We start from the raw sequence: 12,736 nt of genomic DNA, 5'->3' as shown, positions 1-12,736 counted from the left end.
CTCCAAAATGGATTCCTTGAGGATCCCCTCCATGATTTTTTCCAGCGACAGGCTGACTGGTCTATAGTTCCCTGGATTGTCCTTCTTTCCTTTTTTAAACGTGGGCACTACATTTTCCTTTTTCCAGTCATCCGGGACCTCTCCCGATTTCCATGAGTTTTCACAGATAGCCAAAGGCTCTGAATTGAATCCAGACCTCTGGATTTAGGTACGACTAGCTTTCTAAATAGCCCTTAACGTGTTCATTCTTCCATCACGGACTGCCCACCTCCTTCCCATACTGCACTGCCTAGTGCTGTAGTTGGTGAGCTGACTTTGTCCATGAAGACTGAGGCAAACAAGTATAGAGTACTTCAGCTTTTCCCACATTATCTGTCACCAGGTTACCTCCCTCATCCAGTAATGGCCCCACACCCTCCCTGATCCCCCCTTATTGTTAACATACCTGTAGAAGCCTTCCTTGTTACCCTTCACATCCCTTGCTAGCTGCAGTTCCAAGTGTGCTTTCGCCTTCCTGATTACTCCCCTGCATTCTCCAGCAATATATTTGTACTCCTCCTTAGTCATCTATCTAAGTTTCTACTTCTTATATGCATCCCTTTTGAGCTTAAGCTAACCAAGGATTTCCCTGTTAAGCCAAGCTGGTTACCTACCATACTTGCATTTCTTACTGTGCATCAGGATGATTTGTTTCTGTGCCTCCAATAAGACCTCTTTAAAATACTGCCAGTTCTCCTGAACTCCTTTCCCCTTTATATTAGCTTCCCAAGGGATCCTACCCATCAGTTCTTTGTGGGACTTGAAGTCTGCTCTTCTGAAATTAAGGGTCTGTAGTTTACTGCTCACCTTTCTTCCTTTTTCAGAATCCTGAAATCAACCATTTCATGGTTGCTACAGCCCAGGTTACCACTCGCTTCTATTTCTCATACGTGTTCTTCCCTGTTTGTGAGCAGCAGGTCAAGATGGCCCCTGGTCAATCCCTTTAGCACTTGTACAATGAAGTTATTCCCAACATTCTCCAAAAAACTTCTGGGATTGTCTGTGTGCTGCTGTATTGTTCTCCCAACAAATTTCTAGGTGGTTCAAGTCTCCTATGAGAACCAAGGCCTGTGATTTGGAAGCTTCTCTTAGTTGTCTGAAGAAATCCTCATCTCCCTCATCTAACTGATCTGGGCCGTGTCTACATGTGCACGCTACTTCGAAATAGCACCAGTCACGGCTACACGTGTTGGGAGCTATTTCGAAGTTGAAATCGACGTTAGGCGGCAAGACGTCGAAGTCGCTAACCCCATGAAGGGATGGGAATAGCGCCCTACTTCGAAGTTGAACGTTGAAGTAGGGCACGTGTAGCTGATCTGCGTCCCGCAACATCGAAATAGTGGGGTCCGCCATGGCGGCCATCAGTTGAGGGGTTGAGAGACGCTCTCTCTCCAGCCCCTGCGGGGCTCTATGGTCACCATGTGCAGCAGCCCTTAGCCCAGGGCTTCTGTCTGCTGCTGCGGCAGCTGGGGATCCATGCTGCATGCACAGGGTCTGCAACCAGTTGTTGGCTCTGTGGATCTTGTGTTGTTTAGTGCAACTGTGTCTGGGAGGGACCCTTTAAGGGAGCGGCTTGCTGTTGAGTCTGCCCTGTGACCCTGTCTGCAGCTGTTCCTGGCACCCTTATTTCGATGTGTGCTACTTTGGTGTGTAGACGTTGCCTCGCAGCACCTATTTCGATGTGGTGCTGCCCAACGTCGAAGTTGAACGTTGACGTTGCCAGCCCTGGAGGACGTGTAGATGTTAGTCATCAAAATAGCTTATTTTGATGTCGCTACATCGAAATAAGCTATTTCGATGTAGCGTGCACGTGTAGACGTAGCCCTGGTGGCCTATGTCAGACACCAAACACAACACCACCTCTGTTATTCTGCTTCTAAGCTTAACCCAAAGGCACTCAACTGTCTTTTCTCCCTCCATATACTGGAGCTCTGAGCAATCATAATTTTTCTCACGTAAATCGCAGCTCCTTCTCCTTTTCTCCCCACCTCTCCTTCCTGAACAGTTTATATCAGAGTCTTGGTTCACATGGAAAGTGTAGAGTTACTATCTGTAACCCTGGACTAGGCCCCTTCCTCCTAGCATAGATGGTCTTTAATTTTTTAGAAGGCACTGGCAGAATATAAACAAATGCAGCCTTCTGGCTAGCCCCTATACACGTAAGTGCTTTTTTCTAGACAAAGAGATGGTGGAATTCGAGCCCCAAACCATGCCCCCAACCCTCCCCATGCATTAACCCCCCAAGTCCAGGGTCCAAACCACCCCATATGGGGCCCAAGCTGTAACCATCCCCCCATGGGTGTAAACTGCCCTATGTGGGGCCCAAGCTGCCCCTAGCAGCTTTGCTGCCCGCCTGGGCAGGGCCTTATCAGCCCCCTGGGGAGCCCAAGGCACTCCCGTGTGGGGCCCTACCAGCTCCTGGCAGGGTCCAACCAGCCTCCATCAGGGTTGGAGATGCCCTGTGGGGGCCCTACCAGCCCCAACCAGCCTCTGGTGGGGCCCGAGTCACCCCTGCATGGGGCCCTTCCAGTCCCCAGTGGGGCCTGAGCTGCCCCTCCTGCCTGTGCCCAGACAGGTGGTATTCTGCCCCATGAATTTCACTAATAGGCTGCATCTTGCAGTGTGTATGGCTACCTGACATTGCCCCCACTGTGCTCTCTGCCCTATCACTAGGATTTGTCCCTTAAAATGTCTGTGGATGATTCTTAAAGCCATTCAGGTCAGGTTTACCTGCCAAGCCCCAACAGAGACCTGCACTCCTGCCTTCTGCATTTGCTGGGGGTCATGGTGTCCTCCACTGTTTCAGAAGAAATTCTGGCTCCTGAACTGGGACCTGGGAGGGAAAGGAGAAGGTAGTTTTCAAACGTTTTCTAAAACGTAATGCTTTTACCATCAAAACAAAAAACAGTCAAGTAACACTTTAAAGACTAGCAAAATAATTTATTAGGTGAGTTTTCGTGGGATAGACCCACTTCTTCAGACCATAGCCAGACCAGACCAGACCTATTCTGGTCTGGTCTGGTCTGGCTATGGTCTGAAGAAGTGGGTCTATCCCACGAAAACTCACCGAAAATTATTTTGCTAGTCTTTAAAGTGCTACTTGACTGCTTTTTGTTTTGATAGTATATAGACTAGCACGGCTCCCTCTCTGTTGCTTTTACCATGTTCTTCTTGAAGTTCTGCATCCTTGTTGGGCTAACAATTAAACCATTCCCTGTAGCTCACCTGTAGCTTGAGTGGCATGTGCTCACAGCACACAATTTACATAAGCCAGAGTGTCTTCTCTTCCAGGAGGCTCCAAGAAAGGAGTCAAAGTTGGAGGCGAGTTTTATGCACCAAGCAAATTTGAGGAACTTGGGGGAAAGAACAAAAGCCGAAACCTGAAGCCTGGTGTGCGAACCAAGGGATCACAAGGGCCCCAACATGTATGTTCTCAGCAAACATGAACTGTTTTACCTCTGTCCTGTTTGAGTACCCTCTGCAGTGAGAGTGTTCATACTCTATACTGGTTTCACTCATACAGCTCAGCCAGAATTGTCCTCTTTCTTCATAAACTATCAAGCAGGTTTGTGCAGCTTGGGTCACTGCTTGTCCCAGGCAGCCCAATGCAGGTTTCCCTTGCACTGAATATGAAAGGTGCTCTGAACCAACTTGTCCTAAAGCACCCTTAGAGCAGTGTTTTGCCCACAGCACCACAGCGTCCCCAGCCACTGGCATGAGTCAGACCCCATTGCAACCAGACCCAGGATGCCCTACAGTCTAGACCTGACATCCCTTTGAAACAGAATATATGTCTATGGAATGTGCATCTACACAGCCAGTCTGATCACTGCAGCATTTCCTCCCTTATGGCTTTATTCTTCCCTGTCTCTCACTCTGCAGAATGGGGACCTGAAAATAAATTCACAGAGCAGGCTCCATGTGACCCCTGTTCACAGCAAGGATCAAACACTTCATCAGGTAAAGACTCTACTGAGAAGACTAGCTTCCCTTTCCCTTTGCCAGGAGCAGGCAGCGTGTTTCTATCCAGTGTCACTCCTTCCTCCCCAAGGACGAGTTTTCCAAATGTTATGCAGGGCCCCCACCTGTTTTCATTGATGCTCTCACGGGGGACAGCCCTGAGGGAGAAATTGTTCCTCTTCGTTGCATACACTACCTTGTCCCAGTGAGAGTGAATCTTCCACTGAGCCTCAGAGCAGTGTGTGGATTTAGTGCATGCCTCTTGGAAGACTCTGATTTCCTCAGTCTGGTGCCTGCATTGCTACAGTGAGGAAAAGGCTTGTTCTGGTTAAACATTTACTAATGAAAAAAGAAAACCTCTCTCTGGCAAGCTGGAATTCCCCAGAAGATTCCAAAGGGAAACAACTACTATTTCCATCCACTGTCCCATCTAAGAGCTCCCTGCTTACCTGACAGTCTGTGTGGGCATGCGACCTTCACATTGGAGATACCTAAGAGCAGTCAGAGGGGTGTTGTATTCACGCACTCAACACTGCTTCCTTGCAAGCTACCGGACATTGTATATAACCCATGGAGATAAGTGCCTTTTGCATTTGTAGAGTTCTGGGGCTTGGAATTAAGGATGAAGTATTCACTGCTTCGTGTAGGGCTTGTATTGTAATGTCACAGCTGCATCCAGCTGTAACACATGCTGTCCCCTGAGCGTTCACCTCCCTTGGCTGCTTAAGTCTATATACTGTATAGCCATTGTGGAGGGAGAAGTGAGAAGTGTTTTCTGAAGTCCACAATGCTAACGTTTTGCTCAAGCTATTAGTTTTGTGACATCTGATAGCAAGGATTCAACAATTAGTTATCTGTGCTAGAACATAACCCTTTTTAACAGACCTTGATGCTTGGGATCTAAATTAGCTGTTAGCACTCAAGAAAGAGATTTTGGAGTCATTGATGATAATTTTCTGAAAACAAACGCTGAATGTGCAGCAGCAGTCAAAAAAAAGCAAACAGCATGTTGGGAATTTTTAGGAAACCAATTGATAATAAGACAGAAAATATCATATTGCCTCTACCTAAAGCCATGGTACATCTTGAATACTGCCTGCAGACATGGTAGCTTCTATCTCATACAAGATAGATGGGAATTCAGAAAAGGAACAGAAAAAGGCAACAAAAATGGTTAGGGGAATGGAACAGTTTCCATATGATGAGTGTTTAATAAGACTGTGAATTTCCAGATTGGAAAAGAGATGACTAGGGGCAGAATATGATGGAGGACTGTAAATTCATGATTGTTGTGGAGGAAGAAAATGAGGGTTTTATTTAGTCCTTATAACACAAGAAGTAAGGGTCAACAAATGAAATCAATAGCTATCAGGTTTTAAACAACCAAAAGGGAGTAGTTCTTCTCACTGTGCACAGTGAAGATCAAGACTATAATAGGGTTCATGAACGAACTAGATAACTTCATGGAAGATCAGTCCATCAATGGCTATTAGCCAAGATGAGCAGATATGGTGTCCCTATCCTCTGTTTGCCAGAAGAAGGGAATGGGTAACAGGGGATGGATCACTTGATGATTACCTGTTCTATTCCCTCTGGGGCACGTCACATTGGCCACTGTCAGAGTACAGGATACTAGGCTAAGTGGACCTTAGGTCTGACCCAATATTGGCTGTTCTTATGCCTAAGTCCAGTTTCTCCTGAAGTATACTGGGTTGTATTGAGCTATTGCAGGGGTCCTCAAACTTCATTCCACTGAAACCCTCTTTTGATTAAAAAAAGTTACTACGTGACTCCAGGATGGGGGACTGAAGCATGATCCCCACTGCCCCTGAAGGGAAGAGTGTAGCAAGGCCAAAGCCCAAGGGCTTCAGCCCTGTGAGAGGGCCTATAACCTGAGCCCCACTGCTCAAGAGTGAAACCCATGGGCTTCAGCCCCAACCAGTAAGGCTTAGGCTTGGGATTTGGCCCTGGGTCCCAGCATGTCAGAGCCAGCTTTGGTGACCCCATTAAAACAGGGTCACAGAATTCACTTTGGGGTCCTGACCCACAGTTGGAGAACTCCTGAATTAGTGTAACAGATCACTGTAGCTGTCGCTAGGGAGAAGTTGTCACTGAGTCTTCTCTCTGCTTTGGTCTTCTGTTACAACATGTGCTGTTTGCCTCCCTGGGTCAGAAGAACGATGATGAATGCGCAGTGTGCAGGGATGGCGGAGAGCTAATCTGCTGCGACGGCTGCCCCAAATCTTTCCACCTGGCCTGCCTTGTACCCCCCCTGACAGAAATTCCAAGGTAATAACAAACATTCCCAGGTACACCCACAGTAAGCCTTCATTATTTTATCAGCTCATCAGCTCCTCTGCTCTGGGGAGGAGGGGGAGATGCAGGATTTTCAGTTTGGGGATTAACAAATGCTGAAATAATTTTGCATTATTTTGCTGGATTTTCTTACCCAGATCTAAAATAAAAACAAAAACTCATTGTCCTAAATACAGGAAGGCTTCAGTCTTCCTATACAAACAGGTATGGTCGATACAGATGGGGACTGAACACTGGGCCAGGTCCTCAGCAGGTTTTAATTAGCATAGCTTCATTGTTTTTTCACTGCTGTGCACAGAACTGGCCGCTAATTAGCACTGTTGTCTTACACAATTGTGACCAATGAGTCCAGTCTTCAGAAAAAATCCTTTGGACTGAAAAGAAAGCACCATTGCTGTAAACACAGGTTGACTTTGCTTTCTCGTTTCTCTTGTGCCCCCTAAACATATCTCTGCTGTCTGCAGAGGTGGAAAGTAACTAAACAGAAATATTTAGTCAAACTACTCATGTACGATTTTCTGGTATTTGCAGTTTACTCAAGTAATTTATTTTTGTGATACTTTGACTTTTACTCAACTTATTTTTTAAGAAAATATCGTACTTTTAACTTCACTACCGTGTATAGAAGCACTTAGTTACTGACTGCTTTCATCACCCTACTGACACTTGCAAAAGCCAGTATTCTGGTTAGCTAAAGCACAGCCATGTGCATGAAGCATTCAATTGTCAAAGTAGCCCCAGTCCTGGCGCACCTCCCAGTAATTTGACTCCTGTATTTAATTTGGTCACTTTTTGTTTTATAAATGAAGGCTGTGACTATATTTAAATTCCAGATTTGAAATACAAAAGTATAATATAGGTATGTGTATACAATATATAATACACACACACACAAATACATGTGTGGATGCATAACTGGTTGGATAACTGTTCAGAGAGTAATTATTAATGCTTCGCAGTCAGGCTGGGAAGGAACAGCAAGTGGGGTGTGTCTACACTTGCATTCCTCTTTCGAAAGAGGTATGCAAATGAGGCAAATGAAAATGCAAATGAGGTATAAATGTGTGTATTCAACCCCTCATTTGCATATTCTAATTTTGAAAGAGCTTCTTTCGAAAGAAGAAAGCCAGTGTAGACACTGCTCTTTTGAAAGCAAACCCCATCTTCGAAAGAATCCTTCTTCCCATTAAATAAAGGGAATAAGGATTCTTTCAAAGATGTTTACTTTCGAAAGAGCATCGTCTACACTGGCTTTCTTCTTTTGAAATTATAATATGTAAATGAGACACTGAACATGCAAATTTATACCTCATTTGCATTTTCAATTCACCTCATTTGCATACCTGTTTCAAAAGAGGAATGCAAGTGTAGATACACCCGTGGAGTTCCACAGGGGTCAGTTCTGTTCAATATCTTCATCAATGATTTAGATAATGGCATAGAGTTTTGCAGATGATACCAAGCTGGAAGAGGTTGCAAGGAAGATAGGGTCATAATTCAAAATGATCTGGACAGACTGGAGAAATGGTCTGAAGCAAATAGGATGAAATTCAATAAGGATGAATGCAAAATACTGCCCTTAGGGAGGAACAATCTGTTGCATCCATACAAAGTGAGAAGGGACTCCCTAGGAAGGAGTACTGCAGAAAGGGATCTATGGTCATAGTGGACACCTTTTGAGGAACTTGAAAGCTGCTACTATTGTGGACCACAAGGTAAGTATATGAGTTAGCACTGTGACAGTGTTGCCAAAAAAAAAGAAAAAAAATGATTCTGGGATGCATTAACAGGAAAGTAGTGAGCAAGACACGAAAAATAATTGAACCCTGCACTGATTAGGCCTCAGTTGGAGTACTGTGTCCAATTCTGAGCACCTCATTTTAGGAAAAATGTGGAGAAATTGGAGAAGATCCAGAAAAGAACTTAAATGATTAAAGGTTTAGAAAAATATGACCTATGAGAGAAGATTACAAGAATTGTGTTTGTTTACTTTGGAAAAGAGAAGGCTGAAGGGGGAAAGAATAGCAGCTTTCAAGTTCCTAAAAAGGTGTTAGAAGGAAAGAGAAAAATTATTCTTCTTAACCTCTGATGAGAGGACAAGAAGCAATGGGCTTAAATTGCAGCAAGGGAGATTTAGGTTGGACATTAGGAAAAAATTCCTATCAGGGTGATTTAAATATTGGAATAAATTGCTTAGGGTGGCTGTGGAATCTCTATCTTTGGAGATATTTAAGAACAATTGGGTAAATATCTCAAAGCGATGATAGAAGTGGTGCTTGGTCCTGTCATGAGGGCAGTGGCTTAGACTCGATGACCTCTTGTGGTCCTTACAGTTCTAGTATTCTATGATTCTAGTATTCTAGGATTCTATGATACACACACACGTATCTAGGATACACATGCATATATGTGTGTGTGTGAAAAATAATGGTTCCCTATGATAACTTGGGTGGTTAACCATAATAGGATGGCTACTTTTTTTTCCTGGATACTTGAGTACAATTGAGATGGAATACCTTTGTACTTTTATTCAAGTAGTTTCCAGAAGGATACTTTGACTTTTACTTAATTACGTTTTTTCCCCCAAGTAGCAGTACTTTTATTCCAGTATCTTTTTTGGGTACTTTTTCCACCACTGGCTGTCTGACTCTGGGCAGTGGGACATGGAGGTGCATCTCTTGCTCAGCTCGGAAAGTGAAGCAAGACCAGTGCATAGAAGAGGAACGGGCCCAAGAACCACCATCTGAGACACAGGTATAGCTAGTAGCCTTGATTCTCGAAACTTAGCCTCATCCAATCACTTCCTTACTGAGATCCCCACACTGCTCTTCTCATGTACCATAGATAGAAACTGGGCAAAAGTGAGAGGATTATGCTGTAGGTGCTGTTGGGATTATCTTGTCTCACATGCAGTGTGACATCTGAACCCTGTGTGGCCTCCCACCTCTGTCCCTTGTACTCGCACAAAAAAGGGTGGGTAAGATTTTGCTATTAATTTTTGCCTATCTGTTGGGCTGGTTCGCTCCCCAAGTAGGGACCTATTAGAATTCTTTGAGGGTGTCAACAAGCACTTGGAGAAGGGAGATCAAGTCAACACAGTGTACTTGGGATTTTCAGAAAGCTTTTGGCAAAGTCTGTCAGCAAAATTTCTTAAGGAAGCTGAATGGATGTGAGATAAAAAAAGAACAATCCTCTTTCAAATCAGTAACTGATAAGAATAGGAAGCAAAGGATAGAAATAAATTTATCAATTTTCACAGTGGAGCAAGGTAAACAGCAGGGTCTCCTGTGGGTCTGAAAAAGAGGGTGAGCTGTGAGATGGCAAAGTTTGCAGATAATATAAAATTATTCAATTATAAAATTTATTCAATTCAATCAAGATACTTAAATCCAAATCTGCTTGCAAAGAGCTCCAAAAGGATCTCACAAAACTGAGTAACTGGTCAACAAAATGACAGCTGAAATTCAGTGTTGGTAAATGCAAAGTAATGTACGTTGCAAACATAAACCCACCTAAACATATAAAATGAGGGGGTCTAAATTAGCTGTTACCATTTAGAAAGATCTTGACACATTTTTTAGTAGTTCTCAGAAAACTTCAGCTCAGTGCAAAGCAGTAGTCAAAAAGGCAAAGAGAGTGCTAGTTAAAAATAGGAAAGGGATAAAAAAGACAGAATATATAATAATGCTTACTTCTTACTTAAACCCTTGTACATTGAGTGGAGCATAGGTCATGTACAAGTCTCCTCCACATCACTCTGTCTCAGGACAAAACTAGCTGAGTCCAGGAGTACTCTGTTTATTGTCCTTCAATCTCAGTAGATCATCTCCATGTTGTCCGAGGTCTTCCTCTTTTGCGTTTTCCTTTTGGGTTCCATTTGAGAGCTTGATGGCCTAGGCTGGATGATGGTTTTCTAAGAGTGTGGCCTACCCATCCCTACTTTCTTCTCTTGATTTGAATATTAAGTGGATCTTGTCCTGCTCTGTTCCTCATTTGTGACAAAGTCTCGCCATATGATGCAAAGGGTGTATCATAGGTATCTGTTTATGAATACCTGTAGCTTATGATTTGCCCCTTTATAAATCCATGCTACTCCATTTTTTAATACTGTGTCCAGGTCTGGTTGCCCCAGCTCAAACAGGGTTATAGTGCAACTGAAAAAAGGTTCAGAGAAAAGAACAAATGTAATCAGGGGTATGGAAAGGCTTACGTACAAGGAGAGACTAAAGAGTCAGACTGTTAAGTTGAGAAAATAAATGATTAAGGGCAGACAATACAGAGCTATAAAATCATGAATTAGGTAGAAACAATGAATAAAAAGTGTTATTTACCCTTTTCCATAATGTAAAAAATAGGGATACCTGAGGAAAGGAATAGACTTAATAGGTTTAACACAAAGAAGTTTTTTCATAGAGTGCACAGTTCACCTGTGGAACTCATTGCCAGGGGAATGCTAAGGAAACCAAAAGTATAACAAATATTTGAAAAAGACCTAGATAAATACATGGGGGATACATCTGCTCTGAGTGACCCTCGATTTCTGGCTGCCAAAAGCCAGGAGGAGAAGATGGGGGTGGATATTCCAAATAGTATGTTCTGAGCACTCCTCCCAAAGCTCCAGGACTGGCCACTGAGAGAGGCACCACGCAACGCTAGAGGAACCACTGATTTCACCCAGTACAGAATTATCATGAGGAGATCCACCTGCAGAGTCTTGAGATGGCTCCTTCAGAGGAACTAACAACACTTCTATTTGTGCCTAAAAGGGTCTTTATGGACAGAGGGCAGCTGGAGAAAGGGAGAGAATTCTTATCAAGGAACCCACACCAGGATCTGATGCCTCATTGACCTTCAAGCAACCTCTGCCCCCTGCACCTTCTGCCTCACCAATGCCAGTGACAATGTCTGCCTCAACCCTCCAACCACCGCCAAGTCTGGGCCCAGAGAGACAGCTGGTTTGTGACTCTACTTTCCATGTGATTTTACACTACAGGGCCTTTAAAATTCTGGTGTACACAGAATTCAGATTTGGAAAGGATGTTAAACATAGCTATATCTGTAGGCACATTCAGCCTACCCAAGCAGCTCATCTGTACCCCAAAATATTGCAGGAAGTTAACACCCCAGTGCTCAGAGCAGCAGGTATGGGGTCAGTGCATGTGCCTGCAGAGCACAGCATTCACCATGCCTGCTTCAGAGTCAGGGAGACAGGGTTAGGGAGAGGTCCAAGATCCAGCAGCAGAGGGGGCATTACACCTAGAAAGGAATGGCTGAGAGGTATGGTCAGAGCATAAAAATCAAGACCCAGAAGGCCCCTGACTGAGCCAAGGTGTAGAACTGAAAATAAAATCCAAATCCTTCACCTTTTCCTATCCACAGAAACTGACAGCTGGTGAGAGATGTGGAGTCTGCAGGGGAGGAGGAGACATGACTTACTGTACCCAGTGCTTCAAGGCCTTTCACAACCATTGCCACTTTCCTGCGCAAGCAGAGCAGCTCAGGTGAGCTTCATGCGTGAAAGGGCATTGCCTTCTCCCACATAGCTGGGCCTGCTTTCATCTACATTAGTGGTTCCCAACCTTTTCACTAGTGCAGACCTCTTTCACCCCCCAGACCATTTGCAGACCACCAGTAAGCCCCCACAAACTGTTCATGGACCCCCCCGCATCAAAGCCAGTTCTAGCTGCTATGTACGCTTCATTAAGTGAAAGAGGAATCACAGCATTGATTTTCAGACAGCAGTTAAGAACATTATTGGCAGATATTTAATTTAAAAATAATAATTGATTGTAACTTTGCAAATTATTTAAAACTTATTTTTATGATAATTTTTCTTTTTCTTTTTTTTTCCATGGTCCTACTGCAATACCCTCCATGGATGCCAGATTGGGAACCACTGATCTAGATACTTGTTCTATTATTTTTTCACGGGATGGAAGTTAAGCTCACTAGGTGTATCTGACTTCTAGTTTAAGGTCAAAGTATCTTTGACTCTCTGAAATCTGGGATAACTCCCCAGTACTCTAATAATTTGCTCTCATGCCACATATTGCAACCCACAATTGATAAGAACATAACAGCCATGCTGGGTCAGACCAAAGGTCCATCTAGCCCAGTTTCCTGTCTTCTGACAGTGGTCAGTGCTAGGTGTCCCAGAAGAATGAACAGAACAGGCAGTCATCAAGTGATCCCTCCCCTGTCACCCATTCCCATCTTATGACACAGGCTTTGGACACCATTCCTACCCATCCTGGCTAATAACCACTGATGGACCTGACCTCCATGAATTTATCTAGCTCTTTTTGAACCTTGTTAAAGTCCTGGTCTTCACAACATCCTGTAGCCAGGAGTTCCACAGGTTGACTGTATGTTGAATGAAGAAATACTTCCTTTTGTCACTTTTAAACCTGCTACCTATTAA

The 12,736-nt window shown here is 44.0% G+C and overlaps 1 protein-coding gene across 1 annotated transcript in view; it reads left to right on the top strand.

Moving 5' to 3' along the window:
- AIRE (autoimmune regulator) overlaps positions 1 to 12,736 on the top strand; it is a 57,880-nt gene that overhangs the window by 35,357 nt on the left and 9,787 nt on the right. The window contains exons 8-13 of the mRNA XM_075004581.1: positions 3,331 to 3,464; positions 3,922 to 3,999; positions 6,173 to 6,288; positions 8,973 to 9,069; positions 11,082 to 11,270; positions 11,695 to 11,816. Coding sequence (XP_074860682.1) covers positions 3,331 to 3,464; positions 3,922 to 3,999; positions 6,173 to 6,288; positions 8,973 to 9,069; positions 11,082 to 11,270; positions 11,695 to 11,816 — 736 coding nt within the window. The remainder of the gene's footprint in view (positions 1 to 3,330; positions 3,465 to 3,921; positions 4,000 to 6,172; positions 6,289 to 8,972; positions 9,070 to 11,081; positions 11,271 to 11,694; positions 11,817 to 12,736) is intronic.

Source organism: Carettochelys insculpta, chromosome 10 (assembly GCF_033958435.1).
Source record: "Carettochelys insculpta isolate YL-2023 chromosome 10, ASM3395843v1, whole genome shotgun sequence".
Lineage (NCBI taxonomy): Eukaryota > Metazoa > Chordata > Testudines > Carettochelyidae > Carettochelys > Carettochelys insculpta.
Note: the sequence above shows the minus strand (reverse complement) of the source record. Positions and strands in the feature narration are given on the sequence as shown.